General features: G+C 39.1%; 1 protein-coding gene across 3 annotated transcripts in view; it reads left to right on the forward strand.

Moving 5' to 3' along the window:
• Positions 1–23,752, forward strand: part of LOC127569467 (target of Nesh-SH3-like) — a 232,237-nt gene that overhangs the window by 47,582 nt on the left and 160,903 nt on the right. For all 3 annotated transcript variants that reach the window (XM_052014150.1, XM_052014151.1, XM_052014152.1), the window contains exons 5-6: positions 7,170–7,357; positions 8,144–8,244. In XM_052014150.1, the coding sequence (XP_051870110.1) occupies positions 7,170–7,357; positions 8,144–8,244 (289 nt within the window). The remainder of the gene's footprint in view (positions 1–7,169; positions 7,358–8,143; positions 8,245–23,752) is intronic.

Here is a 23,752-nt window from a genome sequence, read left to right on the forward strand (position 1 = left end):
TAGATGGCGTTTGAGCTGTGCTTAGCCACACAGTCATGAGTGTAGACTAAATAGAGCAGTGGGCTCAGCACACATCCTTGAGGTGCGCCTGTGTTGATTGTCAGCAAGGAGTAGATGTTATTGCCGATCCATACTGACTGTGGTCTCCCAACGAGGAAGTCGAGAATCCAGTTGCAGACGGAGAATTGAAAACAGGTGAGACGATACAGGAGTATAGAATGTATAGAGAGGTACTTAAATTAGTAATTAAGAAGGCAAAGAAAGGGCACAATGGTAAGGATAAGGAAGGCTGAGGGGGTAACCAGAAAAAGTATAAGGCCCATTAGGATCAAAGTGGCATTCTGTGCATAGAGCGGGAAGACTTGGGCAAAGTCTTAAATGAATAGTTTTCCTCTGTTTTCAGTGTGGGGAAAGACATTGCAGTTGGAGAATTTGAGAAGGGGGCAGGGGTTGTTGGTAGAATTCTAGAAGAAATTACCAGCAAAAAGGAGGAGGCATTCAATGTCTTAATGGGCTGAAAGGTGGATAAATCGCTATCCCTAGGGCCCGATGAGATGTATCCCTGGCTGCTATGGGAGATATGGGTGGAGAGAGCTGGGGTACTGACAGAAGTTTTCAAACCTTCCTTGGCCACAGAAGAGGTGCCAGATCACTGGAAGACAGCCAATGTCTTTATTCAAGAAGAGCACAAGAAGAGCAGGCTGGTGTGTCTAATAACAGTCGCAAGGAAATTATTGGAAGAAGTTCAAAGTGAAAAGGATCACGATTAATCTTCACTTGGAGAGGCAGGGAATGATCAGGGATAGACAACATGGCTTTGAGTGGGGGGGAGGATGCAGTCTGATGGATTTAATTGAATTTTTTGAGAAGGTAATTAAGTGTATCAGTGAGAGTTCTGTGGTTGATATAGTTTACATTGACTTAAGTAAGGCCTTTCACAAGGTCCCACATGAGAGATTGGTCCAAAAGATAAGAGCCCAGGGGATCCAGGGCAATTTGGCAAAATTGGATCTGAATGTCTTGGCCATAGAAATTTAGGAAGTATCTAGGTGAGCACTTGAAATGCCATGGCATGGAAAGCCATAAGCTGAGTGTTGGGAAATGGGATTAGTATGGATAGGTACTTAATGGCAGGCTTGGATAAGGTAGGCCAAAGAACCTGTTTGTATTGTATGACTCTATGACTACAGGTATGTTGTGTGTGGAGCTGGCTGAAATCAGTATCAGACACTGAGCTCTCTGCTCTACTGTGAAGTTAAAATATGGTGTGGTAATTCTGGAAGAAACAGCAGATGCAGGTGAGGCAGGACTGTTTAAAATTAACATAGTTATGTTCTCTGGTGACAGCATTGATTCGGGTTACTTATGTTCAAATTGAGATCAAATAATTGTTCATTCAATCTTCCATAATCGTGGACAATCCTCGTTTGGCATTTGTAGTAGTTTTTAAATGGATTCTCATCAGCTGTGAATTGAAATAGAGTCATACAGCATGGAAACTAGCCCTTTGGCCACTGTGTCTGCACTGATCATGAAGCTACCATTTTGCATTAATTTGTCTTTATTATGAAAGTTTTCAGAGACATTTTGATTTTATAACATTGTGGACTTTTCTATTTGCGTTAGACTACTTTTCAAAGCTGCAGAGCTTTCTGGCAATATATTTCTTCAACAGTGAACCTTCTGAGGGTGTTCCATTCTGGATAATGTGGAAAGCAACAGGAGTAAGAACAAAACAAAGATCTAGTTGCAGCTGGAGATCAAATAGGAGGTGAACTCCTTAGAACCTTTGCCCTTCCAATGGATTGTGTAGACACTGTTAATCTAGAAAGTTTCCTGAGCAAAGCTGGGAAGGATGTTGTGTTTCTCCAGGCACACTTTCATAGAGTTGTATCACCCCTTGTAGCAGGACCAGCCTAATCTAGCATAACATTGCCTATTTCAAACTTGTAAAAGTGAGGGTGGTTGAGTTTATAAATGTGAGAGTACCAGAAGAAGGCACTGTAGTGACATGTCAATTGTGACTGAAAAGAGACAGAGGAAACAAGGAAGGTAACATTGATAGTTTTCATATTAAAATAATATGATGCATGGTTCAGAAGAAAGTAAGAGAGAATTGAGTGATTGTTTTTAACTTAGTCCTGGTGAGGCCACTGAATTTCTTCTGCATATAGTTAGCACCTGGGCACAGTGCCAATTTCATTGACCTCAGAGGCTTCTCTAGTGCTACTGATTCATTTGCTTGGGCACTGGTCATCAATCAGAAATTAAAAGGATCACCTTCTATTTGCTCACTTACTTCAAAGCTGCGTCAGAGGGTCTGGACAGATTCAGGCTGCCTCCTGCTTTCAGAATCTCACTTGCTACTATTCACTGCTGCAAAGTGCATCTCCTTCTTCATGAGTTCATAGAATCATGGAAGTTTGCAATACAGGAGGAGGCCATTTAGCCTGGTATGTCAGTGCTGGGATTTACAAAGAGTCTTTAATTAGTGACTACTCTGCCTAATTGTCTCACTCTAAAAGTGAACTTTCCATGATTAATATTGACAGCTTACTGATTCAACTTAAGTAAAGCTTGGTAAGGACTGTGATTGCTGACCACATTAGCTGGACATCATGAATCCAGTCCATCAAATGTACTTGCTGTATATCTAAACTGAATATTGCCCACAGTAATAATTTCTCTGACAGGCTTTTTTTTACTTAAGGTAAAACAAACTGGACATTATACTTTGATAGTTATTTTTGCTTTGGTACTTACTTTTATTCAACATGCTTTGATGCTGTTTAAGACCAAATGTGGCAAGCAATTCAGCTATTCAGACAAAATACTAAGTTTCTGATGCTAAAGATAGGAGAGAAAGGTAGTCTGATTCTAACATAGCAGTTACAAAACTGGAAGATAAAAGTGTTTACAAATTAGAGCATTATGCCTGAGGCTTGCAAAAGATTGCACTAAAATGAAAACTGAAGAACAGGAAAGAAGCAACAAGGAGATTAGAGTAGGAGTAGGAAAAAAGAAAATATTTAAAGTGAGAAATATTTAATAAAACATAGAACAGTACAGCACAGGAACAGGCCCTTCAGTCCACAATGCCTGCGTGAGAACAGAATTAAACTAATTCTCTTCTGCCCGTAAATGATACCATATCCCTCCATTCCCTATCTAACAGTCTCTTAAATGCCACTATCGTATTAGCTTCCATCACTCCCCCTGTCAGCCTGTTCCAGGCACCTACTACCCTCTGTGTAAATAAATTTGCCCTGTACATCTCCTTCAAACTTTTCCCCATTCACCTTAAATACATGTCCTCTAGTACTTGGGATTTCTACCCTGGGAAAATGATTCTGACTGTCTACCTTATCTATGCCTCTCATAATCTTATAACCTCTAGCAGGTCCAATAAAAGATTAAATTATGACATAGAAATTAAGAAAAAAGTAAAGTATTTGAATTAAATAAAAAATTTAACTTTCAATCCTGCTTTCATTTTCACTGAATCGTCTACCATAAGGTATTTTAAAAATATGTACAAGCATAAAAGTTATCCCAAAAATAAACATGAAAGGGAAATAACAAATGAAATATGCTGAATGTTAAATGTATTAAATAACACTTTTTGTAATGAATATCAACTGGTGTGCAAAACACATTAGGGAAGATTTTTTTGCAAGGAAGTTTCTGTTCGCCATGTTGGAATTTGCTCTATGAAACCAGAAGTTAATTCAGTACTGCAGCCAACAGTGGTCCTTTAAACCCGGAGTGCTCTCATTTTTATGGATTTTCAAGAAGGAACCTTTGAAAGTCTTTTAAAGCTATCTAACTGTGAAATATTTAGTGAGCTTGAGTGGCCAGCAGCTTTTTAGAACCAAAGGATGAGAGCCAGTCTTGTATGCAGAATATCTGGCTTAAAAGCTTATATCAACCATGAACATTCTGGTCATAAACAAACTGAATAATTTTAAATTATTTTGTTTGAGGGAGATGACTGTAACAAATACCATTCTGTTCATTTGTTTTTAAGTTCTCACATTGTATTTATTAAATTCAGTAGTTTGCTTTCATAAGCTTTTATTGGCTTATGGTGCATTTTTATCTGAATGATGCATATAATGGTAAATTTACGAGAAGACAAGACGTCAGTGTTCCCTTCCAGAATTTCTTAAAGTTTGACTCTTGCCAGATGCAATGGATTTCTTGGGCTCATATTGAAATAATATTTTGTAGTAACTTGCATCACATTGGTGGATATTTTTCATTTCAAATGTTGGTGCTGATTAATCCCAGATGAGCAACAACACAGGTTAATTCGATTTAGAACTCTGTTCACTTTTTGCAATATTATGGCAATTGTAGAAGTGGAATTGAAGGTGATTCTGTAGATTATTTTTATTCTAGGGAAGTCTATATACACACACTGCATAAAAATACTGACCTTAATGCAGTCCACTTAACCAAGCAGGAGCAAGATGGATGGGTAATTAAATTTGTGGAAATCCACTTACCACTTACTTCCAAGATGCAATTGGGACTCCACTGTGGGTTTGAATGGCCAAAAGATGGTCTTTCGCAGCAATTAAACAGCCCTTGTGAAATTGATTGACAATGCCTACTGAAAATTTGACCCCTGTTAAAGGATAAACAGGTCTTCAGTACTTTTCTGATTATTCTTGAACAGTTTCAGAATTTGGATATTGCAGACTAGAAATATAGAGGATTCTTTGTCACATCCATTAATGGTAAGACAGAGTAGAATATGGATGTTAAAATCTATCATACATTTAGTTCATGCAACAGAACTGAGTTTCAGCTACCTCAGATCTTCCTTTTCCTATCACTCACCCTACCTAATCAAGGATGTCATTTTTGCTGCTTCATTTTAGGTGAACAAAAACTAAAGTACAACAATGAGAAAGATTTAATTAATTGTTTTTACTGGGAGAAAACAGCTTTACAATAAAAGAAAAAGTTATTTTCATTTGGTAACTTAATTTTCAAGATAATTGGGCAAATAACGCTTACTTTTGCACTTGCCCTTGCTCTAAGCTGGCCACTTTGAGCCCCAGTATAGTTTAAAGTCATGGCTGAACTTTGCAATGTGCAGATTGGAAGAGTTGGCTGTGCTGTCCTTGCTCAATTATTCAATCTTTACTTCTTTCAAGTCATATTCCATACAAGAACTAGAGTCCCATGATTTCAAAGCTTTGATCAGATGCACCTTACAATTTGTTGGTATCCACAATGCTGGGTTATTTGAAATATTCGTAAATGTTAAACAGGACAGTGGGTGGAAGTTTTCCGTTCTTGGAATCATGCCGAGGGACTTTAGGACATTCTAAGGACACAAAAGGGACAGTGGAAGATATTTTACAGGTTATTTCAGTGTAGTCTACTGTCCTCATTTGCATGTATCTGAGAAATCAAACCAAGCCTTGGTTTACAATTTCATCTGAAACATGGTGCTCCCTTAGCACTTGACTGATCTGTCCAATATACCAGCAAAACAACTTGTTTACATCCTCACAGTATGTTTTATAAAAAGTACATTTTAACCGAGTAAGATATGCATTCTGAATCTTTAACAAGGTGTAAGATAATTTATCTCGTATTAAGGGTTCGAGTGTGTGGAGTAGGGCTTGGATCTATAACTTATGCAATGACCATTTTGAGCTTCTGGTTGCATCTCACTTCAACTCCCCTTCCCATTACCATTCTGACCTGTCTGTCCCCGGCCTTCTCCTCTGCCGCAGTGAGGCCGGAATTCAAACTAGAAGGATAGCATCTCATATTACACTTGAGTAGCCTACAACCCAGAGGTACGAACAATTAATTTTCCAATTTCAGGTAACCCACTCGCCCTCTATTCCTTTTCCATTCCTACTGGTCCACCTTTTGTTCACCTTTTCCATTTCCATCTGCCCGTCAGGCACACACCTATCCATCTAGGTTTCTTCTCCCCTGGCTGAGCCTCTATATCCTCTCCCCCATCTGGTAACATCAGCCCACCATCCCTCCCTTATCTGATTCCACATCACCTTCTAGCCTCTGTCTCTACCTTCCCCCTCCACTCTCTCCATCTGCGCATTGTTCTTTTTCCCCTTATCACCCACCAGCCTCTTATTTAAACTCCTGCCTCTCCATTCCCCCATATCTGGCTCCATCTGCCCATCATCCTCTACTTCACCTGTTTCCACCTCTTGCCTCTTTCCTCTACACTCTCAGTCCTGATACAGGGTCAACTATTCCTTTGCCTCCAGGGATGCTACTTGACCACTGAGTTCCTCCAGCAGTTTGTTTTTTGCATTGATAGTTATGTTAGATTTGTGGCTTATTAGATATTTAAGAAATGCAAATATTGAAAAATCTGTGAATTCTAATGGCAGAAGAATTAGACATGAAAGGGTATTTGAAAGCCACATGTCCTTGTGATTCTATCAGAGCCAATTGATTTTTCAGAAGGAATATACTGGAGATGATGGAAATTTGAAATAAAGCAAAGTGATGAAAGAAGGCAGTGGTGAGCTGCCACCTTAAACTACTGTTGTCCGTCTGGTACAGGTACTCCCACAATGCTCTTTGCTTTTAGGTGGGGAATTCAAGGATTTAGGCCAAATGAAGATGACAGACTGGCAAAATATTTCCAAATCAGGATGGTGTGCAACTTGGAGGGAAACTTGTAGGTGGCAGGGTTCCCGTGTGCTTGCTGCCCTTGATCTTCTTGGGGGTAGAGGTTTTAACTTTGGAAGATGCTGTTGGAGTACCCTTAATAAATAATTGGTGCATTTTGTAGATGTTTCACACTGCAGCTATTATGCACTGGTGGGGTGTCAATCAAGTGATTTGTTTTCCTGCTATTAATGAAAGGGATAATGTTGAGGCTTGTTTTGTTGGATTAGTATGCTTCTTGACAAATAATGTCAAGCAGTTACCTTATTTCATTTGAACAAATGAGAATACATAGATGACTAGCATAAACTGTACTTGTTTTGTAAAATATACTGTGAAGGCATAAACATGCTGTTACTTAAGCTACATTGGATATATGGTTCCTATGAATTCTCCATCTGTAAGACCTTATTTTATGAATTGACATTAGGGTACATGAACCATGATCAGTTTTGTGAATTTATTATATCACCTTGTAATACCTTAAAATTTCCCTTTAGGCAATATACTGTCCGGTACAGAGAAAAAGAACGAGACAAGAAATGGAAGTATCACTTATGCCCAACAAGTGAAACAACCATAGACAACCTGAAACCAAACACTGTCTATGAATTTGGGATACGGGTTACTAAAGCAAAAGAGGATGGTGTTTGGAGCAAGCCCACGATCTATACCACTACCATGAATCGTAAGTTACCTTTTGTGTTATATTTGATAATACTGATGTATTATTTTATTAATTATGCCTCCTCTTCATCATTCATAAGGATTTCATTGAAATTGTGTTTAGCAAATTATCTCTTTTTGGAGGTGTAAATTATGTTTCAAACACTTTTCTGCATTATAAAGATCAATGATGACCTGATGTTTGAAATTGCTAGCCATTCATTTGAGTCGTTTATCAGATCTTGGGCAACCATTAGGTTTGTTGCTTGTCATAGAGCCAGTGCAACTAGGTTGCATATTGCAGTATCCAGTACGTTTATATCTCAAGTAAGAGTCAATTGGAAAATAAATACTGTCCCTCTAGATTATTTTAGGTGAGCAATTGTATCCAGTTGCAAGAGGAAAGTATAACTCTTGTTCAGTAGTTCATGTTTATTCCATATGAGAGAAGAAGTCATAACACTGACAAAGCTACATGAAACTATATTTACAATGAACAAGTGAACATCTAGAATGATATACTGGATAGTTTCACTTAATAAGACTGAGAGACAACTAAGATCACAAAAATATATTGCAGGGCAATAGGGACATAGGGTTGGTCTATAGAGAGCTAAAGGGGATTTGATGAGCTGAATGGTGCCCTTCTTTGCCTTATATATACTCTGTAACTCTATGATCAGTGTACAATGAAGAAATAGGGTACTGCGTTTTGTATCATTTCTTTAAGGTTAATTTAATTGACAAATGACTGAATGTGCTTGATGTATCTGAAGTGCAATGTGTTATGTATGATTGTTATGTTTAGCTCAACCGAGAAGCACAAAAAATGACCAAAAGGAAGAGAAATTAAATAAGATTGAAGTAAACTTTAATAGTGAAAATCCCAAGCATCCAAGGAAATCTGAGGTATGTTGCTTTATCTCTTTGGCTGTTCCACATACAGTGGTAGATAGCAATCAAAATATATTTAATTTCATTAAGGTGCTGTTTATAACTTGAGAATGATTTCATCATAGAAGTATAAAGTCACATCTCTTTAAATTAGAACTTTGCAAATGAACAAAAGTTGCATTTCAGAAATAATGGATTCAGCTTTATAATCTTAAAGTATCCGTATTGGTTAAAGATATTAAAGTGATCAGAACTGCAATTAGATTTCTGTCAAGACAGCCAGTTTGTTAATCTATGTAAGAGAAAAATTTATTTCAATCCAACCAAACTAAGCCACTGTTAACCTCACTTGGGAACTATGCATAATTGAAAGGTAAAAATGAAAGGTAAAAATGAAAGATAAAAAGGAAAGAATATCTGTTTTGGATTACATAAAATTATATGGTAATTAAGCTGTTCCAGATGGCATCTTAAATCGTGGAAAAGCATTAAAACTTTGTTCCTCAGTGTTGAAGCCAGATCTTTTTGTAGTACTTTATAGAACCTTCTATTTTGCTTCCTGATTGATTATTTTGGCTGCTTTTGCCATTTTTTTTCATATCTTCCACATTTTGTTATTTGGGTACATTCAGTGGAGCAGAAAGAGAAGGGAAAAGGGTTATTATTTACAAGGTATATTTCGCATGACAAGAAGAAAATGTTGGCAACAATACCTTTTGTACTAGGTCATGAATAGGGTCCTGTACATTATTCAGTGAAAAAACTTTTAAAGTAATAATTGAGCCTTTTGTTTCTAGTAAGCCTCTGTGTACTATTTTATGAGAAGTCATAAATGATTCATGTAGCTTTTTTTTATTCTTATGAATGAGGTATAACATCTTGCAGAATAAAAATTATGTCATATTGTGACCAAAATCATCGAGTCTGCCAGAATTTTGTGCAATAATTCAGTGTTTGAAATTTCAGCAATAAACTTCCTCAAATTGTTTATTAACAATGCTAATGAGAAAAATTATTAATGCAAACTTAGTACTAATTAGGTTGGATACTGTGATTTGGTACAGTAAAACTGCCTTCAATTAGGAAAGATAAGCCATTTTGTAGCGAATAACATTTTGTAGACCTGGTATTTTCATTGATGGAAATTATATCAGGTGAGACCATGTTTTGAATGTCCACTCTACTTCCAAAGCAGTATTATGAATTCTTATTCTGACTCCCTTAGGCTGTGTGGAGTTTTGTGTACATTTACTTAAATATTTAAGTAAGTATCAATGTAAATATGTTAATTCATCCTCCTTTTAGGAGCAGGGAGCAAACAGTTTTCTTGCTTCCACATTTTTAGTATTGTTAGTATGTGCTTACTGCTGGTGACACAGGTTACATTCCAAGGTAATGGTGATAACCCTTACCTCAAATTGTTGCAATGGTTGATTATGATATTAAATAGGGAATTCCAAGATATCAACCCAGCAATGTTGGAATCCCTACATCAGGATAATTCTGTCTGACAGGGTGATTGCTGCTCTTTTCCTTTAAGGTGATGGAGATCATGAGAAAAGCAGAGTTGACAAAACTTTTGTTAAAGCCACCATATGCCATTGTGGAAGGGTAATGAGTTTGGTAATAGGAACATCAATCATGTAAACTACAGTATTGAGTTAATCTTGCATCTGGACCCATCCATGGGATTGATTAATGCTTTTGCTGCTGATGAGGTAGGGAGGCTTCGAGGAGCAAGATGGCAAATAGTCTCTCCCATGCTCTTACTAACCACATTGATGTGGGCATTCCAATTCAGTTTCTGGTTAGGAGAGCTTCTCAAGATGTTGAAGGTGGAGGATTTTGACAGTGATATTGATGATTAAGGGGAGATATCTGGTCTTCCTCTTGCTGAGGCCAATAGTTACCATGATACTGTTATGGTAGAATATTACTGCTATTTGTCAGACCAATTCTAAGATAAGTTGTCAGTGGAAACAAAATCTTCTGAATTTTAAGGGTATCTTCTCAGTTTTGACATTATGATAAAAGAAGAGTAGCTTACTAATGAAGCAGCTCAAAATGATCAAACTGAGAAAAGTTTTCAGTGGAACTTCTATCACATCATCTTGGGGCTACAGTAACTGATCATTGGAAGTTTCACATTGACTCAGATTTTTTAAATCTTCTTAATGAAATACCAAGGGATACTCCCTCTTCTCCACTGGCATTCAATTTTGCATCAAGACCCTGATGAGCTTTGGAGGTGACACAGAACCTAAACTGGATGTTAATAAACAGATGTCCCTAAATTACTGTATATTGCAGTAGTGATGACTTGGAGTAGCCTAATAGTGCTGTAATTGGTCAGGACACATACAACGTTTTTAAACTCTAAGATGACAGCCAGATGCCATTGTCATGGTATCTTGCAGCATACTTGGCATTATTTTCAGTGTCCAAACACACTTTTCCAGCATTTTGTTTTCATTAAAAAATATGCAATGGGAAAGAGAAACAGGGTTAATGTTTCAAATCAAAAACCCTAAGCTAGAACATGAAAAATAGAAGTTAATTTCAAGTTGCAAAGAGGGTAAGGAAAGGAGGGATAGATAGGTCAAATGGAATATCTTTGAGGGGATGAGGACCAGGGTTACTCATTGATGAAAGTGTCTGGGACTGTAAACATTGGGCCCACCTTTCTCCTAATGGTTAATTGAGCTCAGTTCCACAAAGATGTTTCCATAAACATTGTCAAATGGTATATTTAAATGTATTTCAAAGTTAGTGAACATAAACTGAAATTGATGGTCAGCAATTTTCTGCTTCTGTATTCACTAGCCTGTAGTATTCCTCTGTTGAAAATCAATGAGGAAAATCATAAGCTGGCAAGTGAATGTGGAAATCCTTGGCACATACTTTAATTCAACACTCATTTTGAGAAAAATTATAGCTGCCACAATGGAAACAAAGGCTGGCTCAGAATACTAGCTGGTCAAATGTTAAACTTGGTTTAAGTAAAGATTTCTGGAAGAAAACTGAATGAATGCAAAGTCTAGTAGGAGAACAGATCAGGACACATTAATGGAACTGGCCAAGAAGATATAAACGAAGCCTTGAAAAGGACTTAAAAATAATTTGTTATTAGAACAGTGAGAGAAATTTGAGACTAGGTATCTATATAAATAATTAGAATGAAAGTGAATATAATAAATTGGAACATAACTAATTATAGAATTGTGTAAAATTGTAAAGTTGACTTAAAAGTTGACTTGTCATTCATAGCTGTGAATGGAGAGTTATGTATTGTGCCACCTGGCCTAGTTTCAGCACTAACCTCTGCATTGCAAGACATCTGCTTAACACATTTTGAAGATATCGAATATCTTTGCTGGCTTGAAAGAAGGCTGATGCAAACTACCTGTTGCCAGAGAATTCTCAGCAGCAATACTTTTATGGGTCTGTATTCGAACATTAAGGATCTGGAGACATCTTAGTACTCTTTGCATTTTTGGAGTTACTACAAAAATGAGTAGTGACATAACCTAATAACTGGGCTAATATTTGCTGTCAAAAAATAAGGCTAATAGTAAATGGTACAGAAATTTCAGGCAACCACCAGATGCATAGGGTTGGCACATAAGACCTTGGTTTAACATTCCTTGCAAAGCATAATTCTGATCATTCACATCCTTTAGTTTTAACTGGAAGGTCAGCTGAATATGGCTCACATTTTGCTATTTATTACAAAATACAGCTAATTGTGCACATTGACAAAAGAGACAGCAGGTGCTAGAATCTGGAGCAAAAAACAAACTGCTAGAGGAACTCAGTGCGTCAAGCAGCATCTTTGGAGACAAAGGGGTTGTTGACATTTTGGGTAAGGACCCTGAATCAGGACTGTGTGCGTAGATGGAAGATGGGCAGTATATTTAAAAAAAAGTCAGTCATAGAGCCATATAGCATGGAGACAGGCCCTTTGGTCTAACAAGTCTATGCCAACCATGGTGCCCACCCATCTTGTCCTAATTTCTTGCATTCAGCCCATATCCGTAAGCCCCATCCCTCCATGTACTATCCAAGTGCTTCTTAAATGATATTATTCTACCTGCCTCTGGCAGCTTGTTCCATATACTCACCACCCTCTGCATGAAAAATTGCCCCTCAAATCCCTTTTAAATCTTTCCCCTCTCACCCCAAATCTATGCCCCTTAGTTTTGGGCCCCTCTACCCTGGGGAAAAGACTGCTACAATCCACCTTATCTATGCCCCTCAATTTTATAAACCTCTAAGATCACCCTTCATTCTCCTACACTCCGAGGAATAAAAACATAACCTGGCCAACTTCTCCCTATAACTCAGGCCCTCTAGTCCTGGTAACATCCTCGTAAATCTTTTCTGCACTCTTTCCAGTTTAACCATGTCTTTCCTATAATGGTGACAAAAGCTGTACACAGTACTCCAAGTGTGTTCTCACCAACAGCTACCCTGACTGATGAAGGCCAGTGTGCTAAACACCATCACCTACCTGTGATGGTGCTTTCAATGAACTATGCACTTGTACTCCTAGGTCCCTCTGTTCAATTACACTCCCTAGTAGCCTACCATTCATAGTACAAGTCCAACACTGGTTTCACTTTCCAAAATGCATCACCTCACATTTGTATTGAAATCGACTTGCTGCCACTCAGCACACTTCCCCAACTGATCAAGATCCCCCTATAATCTATGATAACCTTCTTCACTATCAACACCACCTAATTTTGTCATCCACAAACTTACTAATCAAGCCTTGTACAGTCACATCCAAATCATTTATAACAAATAACAAGGGTTCTAACAGTGACCCCTATGGCACACCACCAATCACCAGCCTCCAATCTGAGAAACAACCTTCAACCACCACCCTCTGCTTCCTACCTCCAAGCCAATTTTGAATCTGCCTAACTAGCTCTCCCTGTATTCCATGGGACCCAACCTCTCCAGATCACTCTACCGTGCAGGATCTTGAAGACTTGCTAAAGTCCAAATAGACAACATCAATTGCCCTACTCTCATCGACCTTTTTTGGTTACCTCTTCAAAAAAAACTCTAAAAGGTTTGTCAAGTACGGTGGTTTGTCAAGTATGACATTCCACATGCTGACTCCTTAATCAGACTGTCTATTCAAACGCTGGTCAATCCTGTCCCTCAGAATTCTCTCCAGTAACTTCCCCATTACTGACAACAGGCTGACCAGCCTGTAGTTCCCTGGCTTGGCCTTGCTACTTTTCTTAAACAGAACATTAGCCACCTTCCAGTCTTCAGGAATTTCACCAGTGGCTAATGATGAAGCAAAAATCTCTGCAAGGACCTCTATTTCTCCTTTAGCCTCCCGCAAATTCCTAGAATGCACTTGGTCAGGTCCTGGGGATTTATCCACCTTAATGCATTGTAAGGCTTGCAAATACCTCCTCCCTGGTAATATGAATGTTCTCCAAAACATCTCCACTAGTTTCTCCAAAACATCTTCACTAAGTGTGTCCAGGACAGATTCTTGTCACAGTATGTTACAGGCCGACTAGAGGGAATGCCATATTAGATCTAGTATTAGGTAATGAACCGGGTCAGGTGACAGATCTCTCAGTGAGTGAGCACTTGGGGGCAGTGACCACCACTCCCTAACCTTTAGCATTGTCATGGACAAGGATAGGAGCAAAGAGGACAGGAAGATATTTAATTGGGGAAGGGCAAGTTATGAGGCTGTAAGGCTAGAACTTGCGAGAGTAAATTGGCTTGACATTTTTGAAGGGAAATGTATTATGGGGATGTGGTCGTTGTTCAGGGATCTCTTGCAGGATGTTAGGGATAAATTTGTCCCAGTGAGGCAGAGAGGGAATGGCAGGGTGAAGGAACCATGGGTGACAAGAGAGGTGGAACAACTAGTTAGGAAGAAGAAGGCAGCATACATAAGGTTTGGGAAGCAAAGATCAGATAGGTCTCTTGAGGTAGCAAGGAAGGAACTTAAGAAGGGGCTGAGGAGAGCAAGAAGGGGACATGAAAAGGCCTTGGTAAGTAGGGTTAAGGAAAATCCCAAGGCTTTTTTCACTTATGTGAAGATCAGAAGGATGACGAGAGTGAAGGTAGGACTGATTAGAAACAAAGATGGGAAGATGTGCCTGGAGGCTGTAGAAGTGGGTGAGGTCCTCAATGAATACATCTCTTCAGTATTCATCAAGGAGAGGGGCCTTGATGACGCTGAGGACAGTGTTGGTAATGTTAATGTTCTGGAGCATGTAGATAGCAAGAAAGAGGATGTGTTGGAGCTGTTAGAAAATATTAGGACAGGTAAGTCCCTGGGGCCTGACGGAATATTCCCCAGGCTGCTCTGCGAGGTGAAGGAGGAGATTGCTGAACCTTTGGTGAGGATCTTTGAGTCCTCGTTGTCCACGGGAATGGTACCGGAGGATTGGAGGGTGGCAAATGTTGTCCCCTTATTCAAAAAAGGAAGTAGGGATAGTCCTGGGAATTACAGACCAGTGAGCCTTATGTCTGTGGTAGGCAAGCTGTTGGAAAAGATTCTTAGAGATAGGATCTATGGTTATTTAGAGATTCATGGTCTGATCAGGGACAGCCAGCATCGCTTTGTGAAGGGAAGATTATGTGTCAAGCCTGATAGGATTCTTTGAGGAGGTGACCAGGAAGATTGATGAGGGTAGTGCAGTAGATGTGGTCTACATGGATTTTAGTAAGGTTCCACATGGTAGGCTTCTTCAGAAGGTCAGAGGGCATGGGATCCAGGGAGGCTTGGCCGTGTGGATTCAAAATTGGCTTGCCTGTAGAAAGCAGAGGGTTGTGGTGGAGGGAGTGCATTCAGATTGGAGGGCTGTGACTAGCGGTGTCCCACAAGCATCGGTTCTGGGACCTCTACTTTTCGTGATTTTTATTAATGATCTGGATGAGAGGGTAGAGGGGTGGGTTAGCAAGTTTGCAGACGACACAAAGGTCGGTGGTGTTGTGGATAGTGTGGAGGACTGTTGAAGATTGCGGAGGGATATTGATAGGATGCAGAGCTGGGCTGAGAAGTAGCAGATGGAATTCAATCCAGAGAAGTGTGAGGTGGTACACTTTGGAAGGACAAACTCCAAGGCGGAGTACAAGTTTAATGGCAGGATTCTGGGTAGTGTGGAGGAGCAGAGGGATCTAGGGGCTCATATCCACAGATCCCTGAAAGTTGCCTCACAGGTGGATAGGGTAGTTAAGAAAGCCTATGGGATGTTAGCATTCATAAGTCGTGGGATCGAGTTTAAGAGCCGCGAGGTAATGATGCAGCTCTACAAAACTCTGGTTAGACCACCCTTAGAGTACTGTGTCCAGTTCTGGTCGCCTCATTATAGGAAGGATGTGGAAGCATTGGAAAGGGTGCAGAGGAGATTTACCAGGATGCTGCCTAGTTTAGAGAGTATGGATTATGAGGAGAGAGTAAGGGAGCTAGGGCTTTACTCTTTGGAGAGAAGGAGGATGAGGGGAGACATGATAGAGGTATACAAAATATTAAGAGGAATAGATAGAGTAGACAGCCAGCGCCTCTTTCCCAGGGCACCAATGCTCAATACAAGAGGGCAAGGCTTTAAAGTAATGGATGGGAGGTTCAAGGGAGATATCAGGGGGAGCATGGAATAGGCTGCCTGGGGTGGTGGTGGAGGCAGGTACGTTGGTCAAATTCAAGAGATTGTTAGATTAGCATATGGAGGAATTTAAAACAGGAGGATATGTGGGAAGAAGGGGTTAGATAGTCTTAGGTGTGGTTTAAAGGTCGGCACAACATGGTGGGCCGAAGGGCCTGTATTGAGCTGTACTTTTCTATGGTTTCTCCTATCTCTTGAGCAACTATGATTTTCTCTTCAGTAAACGTTGAGAAAGATTTGTTAAAAATCCCATCTGTTTATGCAGCTCAAGACATAGATGGCCCTGCTGATCTCTAAGGGGGACCTACTCTCTCCCTGGCTACCCTTTTACTCAGCTATAGAACCTCTTGGGATTTTCCTTCACCTTACCTGCCAGATCCATCTCATACCCTCTTTGCCCTCCTGATTTCCCTCAAGTGTATTCTGAATCTTTTTAGTCATCAAGGGATTCACTGGTCCCTGACCTCCTAAACACAATGTATACTTCCTATTTCTTGGAGAGCCTCAATTTCTCTTATCAGCCAAGGTTCCCTAAACTTGTCAGGTTTACCGTTCACCCTAACAGGAACATACTGCTCCTGGACCCTTGATATCACACTCTTCAAAGCCTTCCACTTGCCGTTCATTCCCTTCGCTTCATACAGGCTCACTCAATTGACCTCTGCCAGATCCTGCCTAATTCCCCCAAAATTAGCCCTACTCCAGTTTAGAACCCTAACCTGTCCTATCCTTTTCCAACATTATCTTAAAACTAATAAAATTATGGTCACTGGAGCCAAAGTGCTCCCTGACTACCACCTCCTGCCCTACTTTGTTCCCCAAGAGAAGGTCCAATATTGCACCCTCTCAAGTAGGGCCCTCTATGTATTGACTCAGGTAACTTTCCTGGACACATTTCACAAATTTCACCCTATCCAGGCCCTTAACATTCTGGGTAGTCCAGTCAATACCAGGGGAAGTTAAAATCTCCCATTAATACAACCCTATTATTCTTACAACAATGAGCAACTTCTCTATACACCTACTCAAGCTTCTGCTGACTATTGGGGAGAGGGAGGGGCAAGATGGGGGGCTGGTAGATCATAGATAGAACCAGGTGAGGTGGGGTAGGGAGAAGGGGAAGGTGGAGCCAGAGGCTGGAAGATAAGTGGAACCAGATAAGGGAGGGATGGACAGATGGAGCCAGGTGGGGGGAGGTAGTAGCCTTCAGCCCTCGATGTTGTGCCAACCTATGTAAACTTACTCCATGATCAATCTAACCCTTCCCTCCTACACAGTCCTTAACCTTCCATTTTCCTTACATCCATGTGCCTATTTAAGAGTCTCTTAAATGTCCCTATTGTATCTAACTGTGCAATAAGAAAGAAAGGTGGGGGGGGGGGGTGGTGGTGGTTGAATGGACCAGGGAGTCATGGAGAGAATGGTCCCTCTGGAAAGCAGAAAAGGAGGGAGAGGGGTAGATGTGACTATGGTGGGATACCGTTGGTAGCTGGCAGAAACGGCGAAGGATGATGTGCTGGATGCCAAGACTGGTGATATGAAAGGGTGAGGACCAAGGGAACTCTGTTCTATCTGCGGGGGGTTGGGGGAGTGGGTTGAGAGCAGTCATTTGGGAAATGGAGGAAATACAAGTGAGGGCTCCATTGACTATGCGAGAGGGAAAGCCATATTTCTGTAAAAGGAGGATATTTTGGAAGTGCTGGAAAGGAAAGCCTTATCTTGAGAACAGATATAGCAGAAATGGAGAAACTGAGAAAAAAGGGATGGTGTCCTTGCAGGAGAGATGAGGTGGCGAGAAGTGTTAGAAATGATCCAAGTAAATTTGAGCGCAGGGTGGAAGTTATTAACAGAGGTGATAAAATTGCAGCAAGAAGCAACACCAATGCAGTCACTGATGGAGTGGAGAAAGAGTTGGAGAGTGGTGGCAGTGTAGGTTTGGAACAAGGATTGTTCCATGTAGCCAACGAAAAGACAGGCGTAGCTGGGGCCCGTGTGAGTGCCCATAGCTACACCTTTGATTTGTAGAAAGTGGGAGGAATCGAAGTGAAATCGAAATTGGGCACAGTATTGTTTATACACAAGTGATAAACTGATAATGGATGAGAAGCTTCTGATTATACTCAAAAATCCAGAATGTTGCTGTCCAAGTTGCACCACATTTACCTTTGAAAGTGGGATCTCAGCGACTGACCATTTTGAAATGCATTGAATGGTGTGATAGATGTGAATTAAACTGACCACAGAACACTATTTCTTATTACAGTGGTAAAGAGATGAGGACTGCCTTAGAGAACTTTGCCTAAGAGTTGGGGACAGCCCGTTTATTTGCCACACTGTGAGAGTGAAGATCATTTTGCTCTTGTTCTGCAGTGACTAAACATTTTAAAAGAATAGACTTGATATCAGATAAGCAATTGTTCCTGTTTAGCCAGCAATAATGTATGTCCCAATATACTTGGATAATTGAATGATAATATGAGCTGAAGTATGTCACATTTCACAGAATGACTGAATGGTGACAGCATGGAAGGAGACCATTAAGTCAACTGACTCCATGCTAGCTCTATGTGAGGGCAATTTAGCTAGTCCCACTTCCCCAAATCCCTGCAAATTCTTTCCTTATTCAACTTCCTTTCAAATATTGCAGTTGAATCCTGTTCCACTGCTTCATCTGGCAGTGCATTCCAGACACCAATCACTCACAGTGTAAAAAATATTTTTCCTCATTTCACTTATTTTTTTGCAAATTACCTTGATTTTAGGTCCCCTAGTTCTTCACCTTTCCACCAGTTGGTATATTCTGACTGTACACTTTATGATTTTAAATACTTCCAGCTGATCCTTCACAACCTATTCTGTTCCAAAGAGAACAATGCCAGCTTCTCCATTCTATCCATTTAACCTGAAATCTCTTATCCCTGGACTCACTTTGGTAAATCTCTTGTCTATCCTCTAAAGTATGTGTGGTATCCAGAACTTGTGTATCAACCAGTGTTTTGTTGGGTTTCCTTGTTCTTGCAATCTGTGCCTCTATTTATAAAGTCCAGGACCCCTTGTATATTTGTAACCATTTTCTCAACCGTCCTTGCTACTTTCAATCATATTTAGATCTAATTGTTTATTATCAATTTCATTTTTTAAAAATCAAATGCTTTGTTATCTGCTTATTTCCAGGACAGTTTAATGAACTTGGAACTGATTCTGAATCTGATATGTTTCAAGTTAGTTCAGTTCGGAATAGATCTCAAAAATCTGAATGTTAGCCAAATTCAGATGATTTAGACTTGGATTCATGTGGTCCTATTCAGGGAATCTTTTGGATTCTCTCATCTGTAACTGAAAAAGACTCATTATCAATTGAAAAGCAAAACAAAACTATCTGCTAGGAAACATTTTCTGGAAGTATTCAGCAGGTTGGGCAACATCAGTGAAAAGAGAAAGGCATTGAAATGAAATGTTAAATACTGTTTTTCTCTCTACAGATGCTGCCTTGACCTACTGAGTCTTTCCGGTATTTTATTTTTTTAATTTCACTAACAAATAGGTTTCTCTGTCAGATATTTATGTAATTCCTTCATTCAGTTTACTATTTTAGGTCAGCCAGTATCTGTGGGGGAAAAAAAAGTTAATGTTTCAGGTTTAAATACTTCCAGTTGATGTATTCAGTGTTTTTAGAATATATCAGTTGCACATTAGTGCAACTAAACAAGATAAAGCCAGCATCTTGATAAAAGCTGCAGGGAGTAAAAGGCTCTTAAACAGTCATCAAGTACCTAATATGTGGGAGTATACTGATTCATAAATATTACTTTACAATATTGCTTTCCTTCATAACACTAACGGAATATAGTTAGAATGGGAATTTTTTTCATGCCACTTACATATATAACTGACATTGAATGTACATGTTGACACTTTCATAATAGCTTTGTGTTAGAGAGAAGGAATTTTTCAGATCATTTTGTGGAAGTTTGAAGTACTCATTGATTTTTAACTTAAGGAGTATAGATTATGTTCATAATTTACTCATCCTGTATTCAAAGATGAAGTTACTAAATATCAATGTGATACACTTAATCCATTTATAAATTATGGGTTTAAAATATGGCTTAATTCAAGGTTATTAACTGGATTTAAATTCCATAGGTATTCTGATGAATTTTGAACTTGGATCTCTGGGTTACTAATCCAATAGCTACTCTTCATATTCTAACTTCTTTGTATGAATTCCAGGATCCTATGTGCTGTACTCTTTCAACATGCCATTCTACCTTCATGAATTTATGTACATTTACGGTCAAGTGTCTCTTCTAGGATGTAATCCAGGATGCATCTCATTCAGAACTGGTTACTTGTTTATGTTAAGCATAGACAGCCTTTTTAATATTTTCTCCTTAAATAATTTTCATCCCATGCATTACCTTTACTACCTTCTTATCTACGGATATTCTGGCAATCTTTCTTTGCTTTGCATGGTCATTTTAAGAAGAGTGCTTTCCATGCAACCCCAATGTAGCCATAGCTAATGCTGCCTCCATCCTGTCATATCATCATGCAACCTGGCATCACTCATTGAAAAGATAATTCAGTGAAGCAGAAGAGGATGGTAACAAAAGCAAAACTACAACAACTTAAGGAAAGAAAGAAGTAACAATAAAAAGATGGCAGAGATATGTTTAAAAAAAACTTTATATTTTGCTTTGCACTGATCATGGGCAGCATGAGAGGAAATAAATTAACATATGCATTAAGCATCAGGTGATAACAGAATCAGAACCTCTTGGATATTCAGGTACCTAGTAATTTTATATTGATGTAACAACAACAACTTACCTTGATATTGTGCCATAAATGCTGTGTAACATCCTGAGGCACATCAAAAAACCGCCTCAAAGAAATTGACAGCCAGCCAGCAGTTCTTCACTCTTGCTGCCAATCTATCCAGGATGTACTATAATTGCTGTTTTTTGTGTATACCTAATGCAGAGTCACCAGCAGATTACTTTATGAATGGATTCCCCACAAATCTTGATTGAAGTGCACAGCTTGTTCAAATTGAGGAATTTGTATAACATTTGATGTGTGTGGCTGGGTTTACATGTTTTCTGACATCAGTCATTACTGTTGTCAGCCTTGGCTCAGTGGTGGTGCCCTGAGACTTGAGTGTCTAATCTGGTCTGATGGTTCAGTATAATGTGGAGTAAGTATTTCATTTTCAGAGGTGCTATCTTTCAGATGAGAAGCAAAAATGAGGCCAATTTAGGCAGACCTAAATTCACTTTTCAATAAAGGGCAATGGAGTTGACTCCATATCCTGGCCAACATTTATGTGAATCAGAATCATTACAACAGATTTTCTAGTCATTTATTTTACAGCTGTTTCCGCTGGGCAAGAGGCCCCCTAATGTCTTTCACTATCTAACAGTGCAGAGGAGGCAGCTGAAGAGCTCTTGCGCCAAAGTTTTCCTGACAAGAAAGAAATGTCTTTGAGATTGTTTACATTTGGATAATTTCTTCTCTCCGAGGTTCTGCACTAATAAATGCTCATGGCTAGCGCACTGGATGTACATTTGTCGTCCTCTGCTGTTGCTCCATTAGTTTTGTATGCTTTTTATTCTTCTTCATTCTGACATATCAGCTTCACATCTGGAAGGTGCATTGATACTTTTATGGATAATTTATGGATTAGTGGTGGATCGTCACGAGTGACTGATTGGCATGGCTACATGTAATTTGGTTCATCACACAAAGTCATTGACTACCAAACAGTAATACTTAAATTATATAGGTGACGATTGATCACTCTGTCTTTGCTTCATTTGCAGAAAGTGCAATGGATTTAGGACTTGGGGTAGTTGGGGGTGGTAATAGGTCTTGAAGTTCCATTGTTGGATGTTCTGGAATTAAAGGAACACATTCCTGCTGGATGCTGTTCTTGCGATGACAGGCAAACGAAGGTAGTGGGTCAGTAGCACATGACACAGGAAATTAGGGGTGGGCAGTCCCTTGCCACAGTGAAATATCTGACTTGGGACTAGCCCCATCTCCTGCATCAATTAACATACAATGAACTGATACCTATACTTGGACAGTAATGCCTCTTCTGGGCAATTGGAAGGATGTTTATTGTGTGGCCCTTTCTCTTAGTGTGGATCTGTTGTAAAACAAAAGTTGATTAAGGGCCTTGAAGTGGCGAGTTGAAAGTGGAAGCCAGCTTAGACGTTTAGTGGAGTGAAGCAGAACTGAAGTAAAATAATAGATCATTGTTTGCAAAGGAACATGGAAGTAGATTGATCTGCAGTGGCTATGTCAATGAATGTGAACTTTTGCTACATCTGGAGTGGATCTGTTTGCAATAGATTTGTGCCCTGCCAATACTTTTAATTCATACTCTCACTAAACATATCAGTGGTCATTAGAGGCTATGGTCTACATCACTGAAGGCTGCAGATAGCTGCACACAGTTCACTAACAATGTTAGGATCTTATAAAGCTGAACTCTCTCATGTACCACAGTAAGGAATTGAAGCCAAGCTAAATAATGAAATCTGAATCTTCAAATTCATAAGCTGAATTGTTTACCTCTTTTCCAATACTTTACCAATGATAGAAAAAGAGATAACAAGTATACAGGATCATTTTTAAAATTTCTAATTTAAGTTTTTTTTCATTGTTGAATGTATAGTCATCTGTGTTAATTCTGTATAATTTGTTTTTCAAATCAGATCCACGGTTATCTATCCTATTTAATCTGGAATCAAGCTGCAAACTGATTTAACCAAACTCATCCACTTAAGCACATTGAATAACAGATCAGATTACACATTGCAATATGCTATGTTGTCAACTTGCCACCTGCAACTGTTTGATTACCTGCAGCTGTGAATAGTCTCATCAACTTGGATTGTTTTTGAATGTCTCCAGCAGCAGTTGTTGCTTGACATTTGCACTGGATAGAGCTACCAACTACCTTTTGTCTCTGGGTATTATAAAAAGTAGGGGTAAATATACCCAAGCTGATCTTCATTCCCTGACAAAGGTGGCATCAATGTGGTCAACCTTTTTTTTACTTTCAGTTCTCATTAACTGTAATTACATTTCCAGCATAATATCCTTTTTTTGTGAAGTCAAAGCAATGTAATTTAGTAATCCATTACAAAGAAATTAGGGTACAGGAAGCAATCCAATGTTGCGATTGTCAGAATTATTCCTTAATTAATAACGTGGATTCTTGGTACTTTGTTAATCAGAGAACTAAGCAACATGGGCATATTCCTGCTCATTTCACATTCACGTAATTGAGAACCCATTCTAGACTACCTAATAATAATGAAGCTAACCTTCCAGTAGGATGAGAATATAGAACAATATAGTATGAAGAAACTAAGACAAAAAGAAACAAGTAATATCCAATTAGTTGTAGTTCTATATCAGTAAAAGCATCTTCCTTCAGAGATCATAATCAATGACTTTCCTCTATCATAAGGGTCAGAAGTGGAGCTGATAGCTGATTCAATTGTTCAATTCCATTCACAACTCATCTGAAAGTGAAACAGTCCATGCCTACTTCCAGCAGGACCTTTTATTCCTACTTTTCTGCTATTCTCCATTTTACTTTCAATTTTAATTCATCTCCTGTTCAGACTTTGTTTTACTTTAACTTTTAAAGTCTTTTACTTACATTCAGCATTCCACTTACAAAAAATTTTAAGTGTATCATGTTAAATAAAAATGGAATATTGGAAGGGAATTAAATCGTGAGCCTGGCTTTAAGATGCCTTTGTCCACAAAATCCATTTAAATTTCTTTAATGCATTTTCCTAATGTCATTTGTATATGTTGACTAAAATTACTAGCAGAATCTGAAAACAAAG

This window comes from Pristis pectinata, chromosome 4 (genome assembly GCF_009764475.1).
Source record: "Pristis pectinata isolate sPriPec2 chromosome 4, sPriPec2.1.pri, whole genome shotgun sequence".
Lineage (NCBI taxonomy): Eukaryota > Metazoa > Chordata > Chondrichthyes > Rhinopristiformes > Pristidae > Pristis > Pristis pectinata.